We start from the raw sequence: 16,027 nt of genomic DNA, 5'->3' as shown, positions 1-16,027 counted from the left end.
CTGACTTCTTTTGATTACACTCTCACTCTATGATCTAGAACTTTTATATACTCTTTTCTTATCCCATTAACAGCTACATCCTACAACCCTCCACATCCTCTTTGTCCTCCATTAGAAACTGTAGACCTTATTGCAAATCTATTTGTTATACTGAAGATAATAATTGAACTCATTCTGTTTATTATGACAATATTGTTAATGTCCTCATAGTGGTTATTTTCAGGTTGAATATTGTCTGAACTGGACAATGCTAATATTGATCTCCCCCTTAATGAAAAGATTTTGGAAACCTATGGTCACTATAAGCCTATGGGGGGAAACGGCAATACCCCAGATCTGCACTGCTAGAGGGGAACATACATGAACAACATGAAAACACGAGGGAAGAAAATCATCCAAACAAATCTAGATTCTATATTAATAAAATCCAGTGACAGTATGATAGAAGAAATGTCAGAAAAGGACTTCAGATTATACATGATTAAAATGATTCATGAAGCAAAGAATGAGATAAGAGAGTAAATGCAGGCAATGAATGATAATACCAATGAGCAGTTGGAAGAGCACCTGCAGGAAGCAAAAGATCATTTCAACAAAGAGATAGAGATTCTCAAAAAAAACCAAATGGAAATCCTTGAAATGAAGGAAACAATCAACCAAATAAAAACACTCAATGGAAAGCACCAAAAGACTAGACCACTTGGAAGACAGAACCTCAGACAATGAAGATAAAATATTTAATCTTAAAAATAAAGTTGCCCAAATAGAGAAGATGATAATCATGAACAGAATATCTAAGAACAATGCGACATCATGAAAAGACCAAATTTAAGAATTATCAGGATTGAGGAAGGCACAAAGATACAAACCAAGGGAATGAACAACCTATCCAATGAAATAATCAGAAAATTTCCCAAACTTGAAGAATGAAATGGAAAATCAAGTACAAGAGGCTTACAGAACACCAAATGCACAAAATCACAACAGATCCACACCAAGGCATATTATAATGAAAATGCCTAATATACAAAATAAAGACAGGATTTTGAAGGCTGAGAGAGAAAAGCATCAGATTACATATGGGGGAAACCAATATGGATATCAGCAGATTTCTCAGCCCAGACCCTAAAAGCTAGAAGGGCCTGGAACAACATATTTCAAGGTCTGAAAGAACATGGTTGCCAGCAAAGCTAACCTTCAGATTTGAAGATCAAATAAAATCCTTCCATGATAAACAAAAGTTAAAAGAATTTACAAATAGAAAGGCTGCACTACAGAATATTCTCAACAAAATATTCTAAGAGGAGGAAATGAAAAACAACAATGTAGGTCAGCAAAGGGAGGAACTAGCTTAAAGAAAAATTCATTCAAAGGATAAACTAAGTCAAGTTAAAAACCAAAAATAAGCCCAAATGACTGGGAATACAAATCATATCTTAATAACCCTGAATGTTAATGGCCTAAACTCATCAATCAAAAGACATAGACTGGCAGAACAGATTAAAAAGAAAGACCCAACAAAAAGCTCTCTTCAAGAGACTCATCTGATAGAAAAAGACATCTACAGACTAAACACGAAAGGATGGGTAAAAACCTACCACGCACACAGACTCAGTAAAAAACTGGGGGTTTCCATCCTTATTTCAGATAAAGTGGACTTCAAGCCAAAGTTAGTCAGAAGGGATAAAGAAGGACATTTCATACTGCTTAAGGGAACCATAAATCAGGAAGACATAATAATTGTAAATATTTATGCCCCAAACAACAGTGCATCCATGTACATCAAACAAATCCTTCTCAATTCCAGGAATTAAACAGATCACAAGACAATTCTGGGTGACTTTAACACACTGTTGTCACCACTGGATAGATCTTCCAAATAAAAACTAAACAAAGAAAACACAGAACTCAATAACACAATCAATAACCTAGACTTAACAGACATATACAGAATATTCCATCCATCAACGAGCAAATTCACTTTCTTCTCAGTAGCACATGGAACCTTCTCGAAAACAGACCATATGTTATGCCACAAAGCAGCCCTTAGTACATGTAAAAAAATAGAGATACCGCCTTGTGTTCTATCACACCATAATGGAATGAACTTAGAAATCAATAACAAAATAAAAACAGAAATTACTCCAACACCTGGAGACTAAATAACATGCTATTGAATGAAATATGGATAACATAAAACATCAGGGAGGAGATAAAAAAATTCTTAGAGGTAAATGAGAACAACAATACAACATATCAAAATCTCTGGGACACTATGAAAGCAGTACAAAGAGGAAAATTCATTGCATGGAGCGCATTCAAGAAAATATAAAAAGTCAACAACTAAATGACCTAACATTACAGTTCAAAACCCGAGAAAAAGAAGAACAGAACAACACCAAAAGTAGTAGAAGACAGGAAATAATTAAAATCAGAGCTGAAATCAATGAAATTGAAACAAAAGAAACAATTCAAAAAACTGACAAAACAAAAAGTTGGTTCTTTGAAAAAATAAACAAAATAGACAAACCCTTAGCCACACTAACAAAAGGAGAGAGGAAACTCAAATTACTAGAATTCATGATGAAAAAGGAAATGTCACGACAGACTGGTACCACTGAAATACATAACATAATGAGAAGCTACTTTGAAAATCTGTATTCCAACACAAAATAGAAACTACCAAAGACATTGACAAATTTCTAGAGACATATGCTCCTCCCAAACTGAACCAGGAGGACATACACAATTTAAACAGATCAATATCAAGCAATGAAATAGAAGAAGCCATCAAAAGCCTACCAACCAAGAAAAGCCCAGGACCAGATGGGATTCTCAGCCAAGTTCTACAAGACCTTCAAAGAAGAACTCATTCCAATACTTCTCAGAGTATTCCAGGAAATAGAAAATGAGGGAACCCTACCAAACTCATTCTATGAAGCTAATATCACCCACATACCCAAACCAGGCAAAGACACATCAAGGAAAGAAAATTTTAGACCAATTACCTTGATGAATATAGACGCAAAGATCTTTAACAAAATACTGGCAAACCATATCCAAAAACATTAAGATAGTGCACCACAATCAGGTGGGGTTCATGCCAGGAATGCAAGATTGGTTCAACATCCATAAATCAATAAACGTAATACATCATGTCAATAGACTTAAAGATAAGAATCATATGGTTATTTCAATTGACACAGAAAAAGCGTTCAACAAAATACAACACCCCTTCATGCTCAAAACACTAGAGAAACAGGGATAGTAGGAACATACCTGAACATTGTAAAGGCTATTTATGCTAAGCCCACGGCCAACATCATTCTTAATAGAGAAAGACTGAAAGCATTCCCATTAAAAATGGGAACAAGACAGGGATGCCCTCTTTCACCACTTCTATTCAACATCATACTTGAAACACTAGCCAGAGCAATTAAACAGACTAAAGAAATTAAAAGGATACGAATAGGAAAAGAGGACCTCAAGCTGTCACTATTTGCTGATGACATGTTTCTCTATTTAGAGGATCCAAAACACTCCTCCAGAAAACTTCTAGACCTCATAAATGAATTCAGCAAAATAGCAGGACATAAAATCAACATACATAAATCTAAAGTATTTTTATACGCAAGCGATGAAACATCCAAAAAGGAAATGAAGAAAACAACTCCATTTGCAATAGCCTGAAAAAAAAAAAAAAAAAAAAAAACTGGGGAATCAATCTAACCAAAGACGTGAAAGATCTCTACAATGAAAACTACAAAACACTGAAGAAAAAAATTGAGGAAGACCTTAGAAGATGGAAAGATCTCCCATGTTCTTGGATAGGCAGAATTAATATTATCAAAATGGCCATACTTCCAAAGGCACTATACAGATTTAATGCAATTCCAATTAAAATTCCTATGACATTTCTCATAGAAACAGAAAAAGCAATCATGAAATTCATCTGGAAGAACAAAAGACCCAGAATAGCCAAAGCAATTCTGGGCAGGAAGAGTGATGCAGGAGGTATCACTATACCAGACCTTAAACTTTACTATAGAGCAATAGTAACAAAAACAGCATGGTACTGGCATCAAAATAGACAGGGAGATCAATGGTACAGGATAGAAGACATGGAGACATACCCACATAAGTACAGTAACCTCATACTAGAAAAAGGTGCCCAAAACTTACAATGGAGAAAAGATAGCCTGTTCAACAAATGGTGCTGGGAAAACTGGAAATCCATATGCAGTAAAATGAAATTAAACCCCTATTTCTCGCCCTGTATGAAACTCAACTCGAAATGGATCAAGGATCTAGGAATTAGACCTGAGATCCTTCATCAAACAGAAGAAAAAGTAGGCCTGAATCTCCATTACGTTGGCTTAGGACCAGACTTCCTTAACAAGATCCCCATAGTGCAAGAAATAAAAGAATCAAAAAATGGGATAGATTCAAACTAAAAAGTTTTTTCTCAGCCCAGGAAACAATTAATCATGTGAAAAGAGAGCCTATAGACTGGGAGAAAATCTTTTCCACACACACCTCAGACAGAGCACTCATCTCCAAAGTTTATAAAGAACCTAAAAAACTTTACACCCAAAATACAAAGAACCCAATCAATAAATGAACTAAGGAAATGGGCAGACATTTCACAGAAGAAGATATACAGGTGATCAACAAATATATGAAATAGTGCTCATCATCCCTAGTAATTAGAGAAATGCAAATTAAAACTACCCTAAGATTTCATCTAACTCCAATTAAAATGACTATTATCAAGAACACAAGCAGTAATAAGTGTTGGCGTGGATGTGGGTAAAAAGGCACACTCATACATTGCTGGTGGAGTTGCAAATTGGTACAGCCACTGTGGAAAGCAGTGGGGAGATTCCTCAGAAAACTTGGAATGGACCCACCATTGGACCCAGCTATCCCACTCCTCGGTTTATACCCAAAGGACTTAAAATCAGCATACTACAGTGACGCAGCCACATCAATGTTGTAGCAGCTCAATTTACAATAGCCAGATTATGGAACCAACGCAGATGCTGTTCAATTGATGAATGGCTAAAGAAACTGTGGTATATATACACAACGGAATATTACTCAGCCATAAAGAAGAATAAATTATGGCATCTGCTGGTAAATGGATGGAGCTAGAAAATATCATTCTAAGTGAAACAGGCCAAGCCCAAAAAAACCAAAGGCCGAACGTTTTCTATGATAAGTGCATGACAATATATAACGATGGGGGTTGTTGAGGGGCACAGAAGAATGAAGGAACTTTGGATGGTGTAGAGGAAAAGGGGGTGGGAGGGGGTGGGGATGGAAAAACAGTAGAATGAAACAGACAGTATTACCCTATATATAGGTATGATTACATGAATGGTGTGAATCTACATTGTGTACAACCATAGAAATGAAAAAGTTGTTACCCCATTTGTGTACAATGAATCAAAGTGTTTGTAAAAATAAAAATATTTTAATTAAAAAATAAAATAAAACACAGGGAATTCTAAAGAGATTAAATACAGGGAGAGAGGATGGGAAATAAGCACTATGTGCTAGATTTAATGCAAGATATTTATGTTTTCTCAATTAAAGAAGTAGTCCTAGGAAGTGAATATAACCATCCCTGATTACAGATCAAAAAACCGAGGCTTAGAAAAGTGAAGGTGCTTGTCTTGAGAATCACAGTTGACATTTACAAAACTTGTGCTGTGTTAATCCCACACTGCCTCCTATTCTCATTATGAAAAAGAAATCATGTTTAGTATTGATTCATTTTTTTAACTCAGTGAAGATGCATTTACATCAGAACCATTGCTTTATACTCAATAAACATGAAATGTTTGACTTTATTCTTAAAAAAAAAAAAAAAAAAAAAAAAGGGATCCCTGCCTACAGCTACTTCCACCTAGAGTGTATGTCACCTGTAGAGTTATGTAATGGCAGTACTGGAGTGAGCAAACAAGCTCACATCATATGACCTCCTGGGCAAAAAAGAGCTCTTTCCAGATCTCTGAGATACTCAAGACCACCACCTGCATCTTTTAATGAGCTCACTGCTCCTTCTACTACTTCCTACTACCTTCTTTTGCTCCATGCAGATTCTCCCAAAGTTCCACTATAACCTGGGAATTTCTCCAATTCTGTGCATCACTGCTCTCAAAGATAAGAGTCAGGGGTACTCCCAGGTTCTCCTGGGCTGTGGCCCTCAGTCCCCGCAGCAGGGCTGGAGGTTGTCTGGGTAGGTTTATCACAGTGCTCCCGAGGAGGAGGCCGTTTGCACAGCAGCAGCCCTGGATGCTTGCACTTCCCACTGCACAGTGATGGAAGCAGTGGCTGCAAAGAGCGCTGGAAGGAGTGGCCTGCGAGGGGGCGAGTCAAGGTTCCTGGGGCCTGTGTGCTGGATGGGGCTGGAACTACCCTGCCAGTAAAGTTTAAAACTTTAAATTGGAATAAAGAGTAGCACTTACACGGAAATGAGAATGAATAAATCATCCCTGGTTTTCAATCAGACTATGTTAAACGTACGTATGTGAAGACTGCATCACCCTGCCTTCAGTACCAGCAGTTTCTGAGTTCTGTGATCAATGTGACCCACAGGAACTTAAGTGACAAATGAAATGAGCCCAGGTCATGGAAAATATGATTTCTATTATTGGCCTGGGATTGGCTATGACCTCCACCATTTTCATAGGAGGGAGTTTCATTTGGGGGTGGGGGGGAGGCCTTCTGTGATTTGCCAGAAAAGGCTCCATGAGAACAGGTCAAGGTGGCCATGCATATCTTAAAAAATGGTTGTGGTGGGCTGGACTACTATCAATGGGGTCGCCAACCTTGCTGCATATGCCTTTGCACCAGCCTCACTAATGAAACCACTAGGAGCTCTCAGCATCCTCATAAGTGCCATTTTGTCTTCACACTTTCTAAATGAAAGACTTAATCTTCATGGGAAAATTGAATGTTTGCTAAGGAGGCAAGGGGCTACAGTTATGGTCATCCATGCTCCAAAGGAGAGGAGACTGACACCTTAAATGAAATGTCACACAAGTTAGGTGATCCAGGTTTGGGGGTATTTGCAACATTTGTGGTCATTGTGTCCTTGATATTAATCTCTGTGGTGGCACCTCACCATGGACAAATATTCTTGTGTACATAACAATCTGCTCTGTGGAGTGTTTTCAGTCTTCTGTGTGAAGGGCTTGGACATTGCCATCAAAGAACTGTTGGCTGGAAAGCCTGTGCTGCAGCATCCCCTGGCCTGGATTCTGCTGCTGAGCCTCATAGTCTGTGTGAGCACACCGATCAACTACCTAAACCTGGCCCTGGACACACTCAACACGTCCAGCATGATGCCAATACATTACGTTTTCCTTACAACCCCTGTTTTAACTTGTTCAGCATTTCTTAAGGACTGGCAAGGTATGCCTGCTGATGATATCATTGGAATTCTGAGCAGCTTCTTCACAATCATGGGAATATTCTTCCTGCATGCACCTTTAAAGATGACAGCTTTAGGGCTGGGGAGATAGCTCAGTCGCTAGAGTGCTTGCCTTGCAAGCACAGGCCTTGGGTTCAATCCCCAGTACCACAAAAAAAAAAAAAAAAAAAAAAAAAAAAAGATGTCAGCTTTAGTCTAGCAAGTCTGTTGTCTTTTTGAAAAGATGATAAAGCAATGAATGGCAATCACTCTACTATGTACGAAGTTCTTAAAAATAATGAAGAAAGCTTATCCTGTGGAACTGAACAACATACTGTGAGAATATGTCCCAGAGAATGGAAATCTGACATGTGATTTAAAGGTTAATCCGTAATTATGTTATAAAGTGACATTTGAATATCAGACTCTGAAAAAGCATTGTCCTCAAATAATGTTCTCTAAAGACAATCTTTCAAAGTTTTCACTAATTTGAACCAAGAAGTAATTTTTCTTATATTTAAATGATGGTAGCTCTCTAAAATGGTCTCAGTATGTGGCTGATTTCTATTAACATTGTATTATTGTAGAGGTATTTTACATTTTTATTTTTTCTTCAAAATCTAAATGCACTAATGACAAGTTTTGAGTCTACAAAAATGCTTTATTTTTTCATTGGTGATGAAAGTCTGAAATGTACATTTGTCATTCCCATTCCCATCAATCCCTGATCACATAAGGTTTTTTGATTGTAAACAAGAACAAAATCATCCCAATACATTATCCTCTGATTTACCTTACCTATTTAAAAATAAATAAATAAATAAATAAATAAAGATGGACCAGGAAAATAAAGAAAATAAAACCTACCAATGAAGTTGAGGACCACTACTTCACAGAGCAGTAACACAGTTGAAATAAAACCTAGAAGAAATTCACCTTACTCTGGTTGCAAAATTGAAGCTAAAGAGAGATGTATGTATTGGTAAAGTTTTATCTGTAATTTTTTTCTGTTTTAGACTGAAGTTATAAATAGCTGGCATCTACTGTGAAAAAAACAAGTCATTGAGGGAAGGGAAAGCCCAAAGTCAGCAGAATAGAAGAAGTCCAAATTAGATCAAGAACTACCCACAAACTTTACTTACTTAATCCTGTCCTTCAAAGGCAGTTCTCAAGGATGAAAAGATTCAAAAGTAAGAGGCTAGATAAACAATTTTTTTCTAGAGTCAAAGAAGAGTTTCTCATAGGCACCAACATACCTAGGTCTCAAATACAAGGCAGTAATACAAAAGAAGCATTAAAAAAAAAAAAAAACTGAAAACATTTCCTACTTTTAACAGTGTATTTCCTAATTGTTAACAATCTCATTCAGTGCAGGAAGAACTAAAAATTCCCGAGGAAAATCAAAAGAGTCAGGAGTTGGGTGATTTAATAAAAAGATAGGTCTCATTCTCCTTGCCTCCTAATTCTTCTTCACGTAAAATTAAAATCCCTCTAAAAGAAATTTCCAATGTCACAGGAGTTATGTATTCACAGAACTTTATCATTTATACCTTTCCTGAAACCACATCTCCACTCTTCTGGATGTAGCATAGAGTAATGAGATATTAATACATTAGTTCCTATCATTTTAATAAGCAAATCAAAAATTTGAAAGTTGGACCATACTAGGGGAAAAGTTCATGAGGTTATTTCTGAAACAGACTACATGGTATGGCAAGTACAGGCAGTCAATGCATCTTACCCTGAAATACCCATCTCTGGGAAGTAATCAGCAGGTGAGTTTAGTTCCCAGGCACACAGGTGCCCCAGCACTGCAAAGTTTTCAGCCCTCTCTAAAACCCAGTCCTAGCCAGAGAGGGAGGTAAAGGCTATAGGAAAGCAGCTGTAAAGTTATTTTTATCTAGATCTGGTACACAACAGAATACCTGACAAAATATCTTGGCAGGTAATATACAGATTGCTTTTGGGAAAAAAAAAAAAAAAAAAAAAATCAAGCATCTTATAATGATCTATTAACAAAACATCCACTTTCACATCCAAAAGGTAACTTAGGAGCTGCTATAGGAACCACCTAATTAACTGAAGCAAACGGGAAAAAAAATTCTCAGAAAATATTATTGTTTAAATACACTCTATTTTATTTTGTCTTAAAATAGTTTAACCTTTATGCTACAGACTTATTTCAAAAAACAGAAAATCTTATCTTGCACCAAAAAATATATATATAACACTCTGTTTTATTATTTTTTCTCCAAAGACCATTAAATACTAAATGGAAACAAAAACTAAATAATGAATGTAACGAACCAAATTTCATTTTAAAAACTAGAGTTGCACATTTGAAAACATTACTTCTACGCAATGATTTGTCGTCACTGCATCAAGTCCACACTCACACCCCAGCAACAGCAGATCTGTTAACGCCAAGTGCATTGGTTCTAGCCATACAATGGCTGACATTTCAGGTTCACGGTAAGAGGAGTAAAAGGTTCGATGACCTTGTACTCTTTAAAACAAAACAACAAAAATATTTCCTAGTTATCCAGTGATTTTTTTTTTTTTAAGATCAACTACCCTTTAAAATTTGTTAAAAGAATAAGAAGTAGTGTTTTAAATAAAATGAAACAATACAACAGCATTGGACTAAAATACGTGATTATTTTAAACAAACAGTGCACAATATGAGGAAGTTTGGTTAGGGTGCAATTATTTTTATATATACATGGAAGTCACATCATACACATACTGGAGAACAGGGATTAGGGGCTCTGTCTTTGCCTTTATGAAAACAAAAAGATTAAAAGACAAAATTGTGTCCCAAGCTTTTCAAAAACCTTGTGACATGGTATAAAAAAAAGCAGACAACACATTTATTTTAAGTTACGTGTGGTGATAATCTGCAAAAGTAAATATGAACAAATGACTAAATTATCAAATCAGATGGTTCATGTTTGCAACTGGTAACAACAAAAACGGAGTTTATGGGATGCTCAATTGTAAATACTGAAGTCTTTTGGTTTGGCCCCACCATCAAAATGAAAAGACAATTACTGGTGAGCAACAATTAAAAATTACAGGGCAGTCAGTCATGATGATGCAATGGATAGATTACTGGTCTGTTTTTTCCAAACTGGAGAGGCAGAGAATTTAACCAAGTTGTTGGGATCAGCCAATCTATGACTCAGCTGTACCAATGTAACAGAGAGAATACTTTGAACAATGTCCTGTAAAGCATAAAGAACTACTTACGCTACCAAATGCAAAAGTTTGGTTAAGAAATCAATTCCTGGGGCTGGGGAGATAGCTCAGTCAGTAGAATGCTTGCCTTGTAAGCACAAGGCCCTGGGTTCAATCCCCAGCACCCGCCCCCCCACCCCCCAAAAAAGAAAGAAATCAATTCCTTTAAAATAAATTTCTAATGTCATGTGAGTTGTGTATCACAGAATTTTATCATTAATACCTTGCCTGAAACCACAAACCACATCTCTATTTTTCTAGATATAGCAATGAATGAAGATTTGAAACATCCTCTAGCTGTCAGGAAGAGTCCCAACCTAACAGCTGGGGAAAGAGTTGACTGCCTTTAACATCGCTTCCCTTTCCCTTTATGCATCTTAATGCCTAAGTCTCTGACATTAGGTCAGATAATAAGGGAGATGGAAACAGAACAAGTGAGAAAGAACTGCAACCTAATGTAAAAGCAAAAGGCCAGAAAAGGGTTTGGTTGCGATCCAAATCTTTCCCCAGTCCAAGGTGTACAAAGCACATGAGAAAGTACTCTCCTTACAGGATGCTCTTAGGAACCAAAGAAAATGGGTCATGGGAAATAACTGAACAAAACATACTATTAACATCAAAATGGGTTATACAAAAAACATTCTTCAAAATGGGGCTGTGACCTGATACTAGGGGGAAAATAAGCTGCAAAAACTTCAAGTCATATACTCCATTCTACTTTCTTCCCAATGATTTTCCTGGAAAACACAGACCAGAAATTGTACATTTCTGCTTTGTCTAGTATTTTAATTCAAGTAAAAAAAAAAAATGTGTAACAGTAAAATTCAATAAATTAATCCTAAAGTAAGATGTGAAGGTCCAAGGATATACCAGTAGTGAATCTTTAGAAGGTCCTGTTTCGCTCTGGCCTCTGGGTCTTTGGTTTTTGTCTAGGATTATGGCCATGTGAAAGAATGATACACGAAGTGCTAGAATTGGAGGTTCATGATCTTAAAGGCCTGACCAATTAAAGTAGATTGGAAAAAAAATTAAAAGTTGGGAGAAGAATAGAGGCCAGAACAAATGAGATGCTAACAGAAAATCAAAATAACACATGCTAGAGTACATTTCTGTAGTAAAAGGGGCATAAGAAGGAACTCAAGTAACAGAAAGTAAGGTAAAGGAATAAACTTTTTTTTATATTAAAAAAGAAGAAAAGGCCAGGCAGGTGAGCCAAGCAGACTCTGATGCATGCACATGCAGGCTGTGCCTTCATTCATCTCAGGGCCTCCATGTACCCACCCTGCACGGTGCTTGATGCAGAGCAGGCACTTGGTAAATGTGTGTTTGTGTTCACTGAATGGAAACTGCAAACGGCAGATCTAGTGCTCTTATGATCAGTAAGAGCCATCAAGGCATTTGGGGAAGGAAGCAAAGGGCACAGCAACTTCATACCATAACAATGGAAACAAAAAGCAATGTAAAAAGAAAAAAAAATTTGAAAAACAAAAGGTGAAGTCTTCTGAGCCAATATAACTTCATACCTCCCTGTGCACAAAACATAGTGTTCTAACTCTAGGTATTGCTTTTAAAATAATTCACTAGTAACTATGCGTTAGAGGAAAAAAGGTAGTAACTAATGCCACAAAACTCCAATGCTGGCATTTCCTGAATTCCCTGAAGTTGCAACTACCTTTTGCTATTATTACTTTTAGATACTGTGAGGCTTACAGTGCCATTAATATGGTTTGCACTGACTTCTTATGACATATTTTGGTTTTTCTTATGCTTTTTTTTTTAGAAAGTAGAGGGAAAAAATATCCAAATATGGTATCAGGTCGAGTTCAGCGTAGGTGTTGAACAGTTGTTAAACATGCCTTATGGAGAGACCAGCTTTGAAAGAAGGCACTTTTCTCTCAGATTTGCAAGTGCCTATAGACTCAGAAGTCACACAGGTTTTCATAGTCTTCCTAGGTAAGACTTTTATAAGTTCTCCCATTATTTAATAAACCAGGGGGAAAAGTTAAGGGAAAAAGATTTTCCCACTAATCTCTCAATACTCTTCACATGCCCAGAAAACCTCATGGTAATTACCAATCCAGAATGCCTCAGTTCCAAAAGAGACATTCTCCAGAACATTATGAATTATTGCAACAAGAAGGAGACCAACTAAGTCACCTTAATAGTATTTAGAAATACAAAGAGGTGTGTCAATTATTTATGTTGTGGGAAGTCAACCAGGAGTAAAGTCAGGAAAGAAGGCAGAAGACTAAAGCTAAAAGGGAAAAAAAAAAGAAAGAAAAACACTTGTAATACACTTCTGTCTTCTATTTTTAAGGACAGATTTTAAAATACACATGCCCTATCAGGTGCCAAAAAGGACCCGAGTGATATGTGTGCAAATGCCCTAAGGTAGGAGTGACAATGAGGTGGGCAGATAGTGGTCAAGTCTAGATATTAATTTTATTATACAGAAAAATAAATACAAGATTCGAAAACTGAAATCCATTTTACTTGGTAATTGAACTATTATTCTAAAAGGAAGGCAAATTTCCTAAGATTAAAAGTCACCAAGTAAAATGAAGTTGTCTAATGAAATTCATCATTCTCATATTCCTACTGAGGGAAAGAAAAAATTATTTTCTGTGATAAGTTATTTTCCTAAGTGACTTCTTTTAATTAAAAAAAAAAAAAAAAAAAAAAAAAAAAAAAAAGTGTGGGGAGGTTTCCATGAGTTTCAATTCTACAAACGCCACAAACAGCTTCTGAAGCTGAAGCTATGACAATGAACTTCTGTGTCACAAAGAGGAGAAGGAAGTGGGAAGTGGAAGGAAACAGTGCAGAGGAAACACAGTGACATTGTATTACAGTAGGTATTTACGCCTGCTATCCTCATCCAAGGTAAGATCAACAACTTCTGCTGGTGAAGCCCAAGTCTGCTGGGGGGTCACAGTAGTCCATGACTGGGTTTGCCGGGTACTGACATATTGTGTGCCAGAGCCGTGCTTCCACGAAGAAACACTCTGAATCACACCCCCTCTGGGATGAACACACCTGCAATAAAGATGAAGAATAAAAGCATGGTTAGCCCCACACTGAAGGAAAACTAGAAGACAACATTACTGTAGTTGTACTGATATTTTTACTATTTTGCAAGTTTCTTGAAACCCACAATCAATGCCCTTCTACCTCTCCTCCCTCCACATCAGCCTACCTCTCCACCTTTTCCACCCTTTCTGTCCCTCTCTCAGTTAGAAACTCCGAAGTTGTGTCCAAATTAACTAATAATGGGTAAGATGCTTCTTCTCTGGATGCATTTAAATCTCTGGGGTCTTCATCAAGGGACAATATATAAATCCACAACAAAACTAAGATGCCCAAACAATCTTAGCTGGAACAAATTAAACAGGAAGAAAAACAGGTAAAATTTGTCCTTAAAGTAAATTTAAAAAAAAATATTTTTAGTTGTAGATGGGCACAATACCTTTGTTTTTATGTGGTACTGAGGCTCGAACCCAGGGCCTCACACATGCTAGGCGACTGCTCTACCACTCGGCTACAACGCCAGCCCCTGGACTAACAATTTTTTTGGTTAATGTTTTTTTCCTCCCACCCCACCTGCCCTGCTGGGGAATCTAACCCAGGGCTTGTACATGGTAGATAAGTGTTCTATCACTGAGCTACATTCCCATCCACCAGATTAATAATTTTAAAAATATAAAGTTTTCAACAATTCAAAAGCTCACTTGCATAAGCATAACTTAAGTCAAATTATCCAGAAACCTAGTAAGAAGTCAAAGATAAGTGGCTACCAAGGGAATCAATGTTATCTTTGGCAGAATTCCTAGAAATATCTGCAAAGCAAAAGAGATATAAAGTCCCAACTGTTACTCTGCAATGCTTTCCAAGTAACTGCACTATGTAATATCAGTGCTTTTAAAAAGAATATAATCTAATATGTTTATTGCACAGAAGAGAAAAACAAGGCCAAAAAGACAACTGCCCTAGATCTTAAGCAAGTTAACCATAAAACTCAAAACAAAATCATGTCTCCATTCAGGAGGCTGTTTTCCACTAAATTACTATGCTTTCCTCAGACTTAGTTTAAAGGACTCTATTATGCGTGACCGAGAGGAGCACTGCAAGGTCCTGGGGGCATCTGACAACAGCAAAATTGATGCCAGAAAGCACCTGATGTAGGAAAATGATTAGGGATGACAGCCTTAAAGACAATATTTACTACCGAGGAATGGATGGAGGAGGGAAGAATAGGAGATGAAGCATTTCTTTGACTATCAAAACAGATTGCTTTTATAGCTGTGCAACAAGTGGTGGCAGTTACCAGCAATCACCTTGGTTAGTCTTCTTAAGCAAAAAGGGGAGTTTATTAAAAGGACCCAGGAGCACCTGAAAGAACTTAAAGATGACAGAATGAGCTCCAAATCTGTTTCTCCTTACAATTTTAGATTCTCTGGAGAAATGATCCCAACTCTGGACCAAAGTTTTCCTACCTCTAATTAGCTACAGATGATGGTCAACTTTTGACATAGCTAGCTTACCATTCTAAAAATAAATGTTAAAAATTAATTATATTTAGCCAAGCATAGTGGCATATGCTTATAATCCCAGCAATTTGGGAGGCTGAGGCAGGAGGATAACATGTTTTGAGGCTGGCCTCAGCAACTTAGCAAGGCCCTAAACAACTTGGTGAGACCCTGTCTCAAAATTTAAAAAGGGCTGGGGATGTAGCTCAGTGGTAAAGTGCCCCTAGGTTCAATGCCCAGTATGTATGTATGCATGCATGCATTAATTAATTAATTAAACTGAATATTTTTGCTTTCATTTACAGATCCGGAAGGTGACCTCTTGGATAACATTCCTACTTATTTTTACTAAGTGAAATGAAATGAATTCTTGTAACTTTGGGGAAAAGCTCATTTTCCTCCTAGCTTTTAGTGTTAATGTTATCAACTGGTTCTGTTAAGCAATCAGTCTTAAATGCAAAAGCTTAATATACCAATTAATTTACTAAGGGATGAACCAACATTACTGTTGATGACCACAGGATTAATAGACAAATAAATTTACAGCCTGATTAGTCACAAAAGTCTCAGAACAGGTATCAAAGGAACTGCTTTGAAACAGTTCCCTAACAAAGATCTGTGCCATATGCATTCATCTTCCTAGGAAAACTACCAATAAAGCTAACAGAAGAAAAGCACAAAGGAAAAGTATTGGCATGAGATCATAAACTTCCGGCAAAACTAAGCACTAGAGAGAACAACTAGAGTTACTGGAAAAGTCTCCATTTTTCTAGCAACATCTTTTGAAAATTAACATCTAGAAATAACAATTTGGATGTCAGGAGGTCTCCACAGCAATACAAGGCAG

At 36.9% G+C, this 16,027-nt stretch overlaps 1 protein-coding gene and 1 pseudogene across 7 annotated transcripts in view; one reads left to right on the top strand and one right to left on the bottom strand.

Annotated features, from left to right (window-relative positions):
* Window positions 1-5,907: 5,907 nt before the first annotated feature.
* Window positions 5,908-10,791, top strand: LOC306643127 (magnesium transporter NIPA2-like; annotated as a pseudogene). The gene is made up of 2 exons: window positions 5,908-7,519; window positions 7,618-10,791. The product of its transcript is annotated as a magnesium transporter NIPA2-like (transcript).
* The window catches only part of ARK2N (arkadia (RNF111) N-terminal like PKA signaling regulator 2N), an 88,470-nt gene continuing 81,979 nt past the window's right edge, over window positions 9,537-16,027 (bottom strand). For all 6 annotated transcript variants that reach the window (XM_079108799.1, XM_079108796.1, XM_079108797.1 and 3 more), the window contains one exon: window positions 9,537-13,690. In XM_079108799.1, coding sequence (XP_078964925.1) covers window positions 13,501-13,690 — 190 coding nt within the window. In that variant the 3' untranslated portion in view covers window positions 9,537-13,500. The remainder of the gene's footprint in view (window positions 13,691-16,027) is intronic.

This window comes from Sciurus vulgaris (genome assembly GCF_902686455.1).
Source record: "Sciurus vulgaris genome assembly, chromosome: 13".
NCBI classification, from domain to species: domain Eukaryota; kingdom Metazoa; phylum Chordata; class Mammalia; order Rodentia; family Sciuridae; genus Sciurus; species Sciurus vulgaris.
The sequence above is the reverse complement of the archived record's forward strand: the minus strand, read 5'-3'. Positions and strand labels throughout refer to the sequence as shown.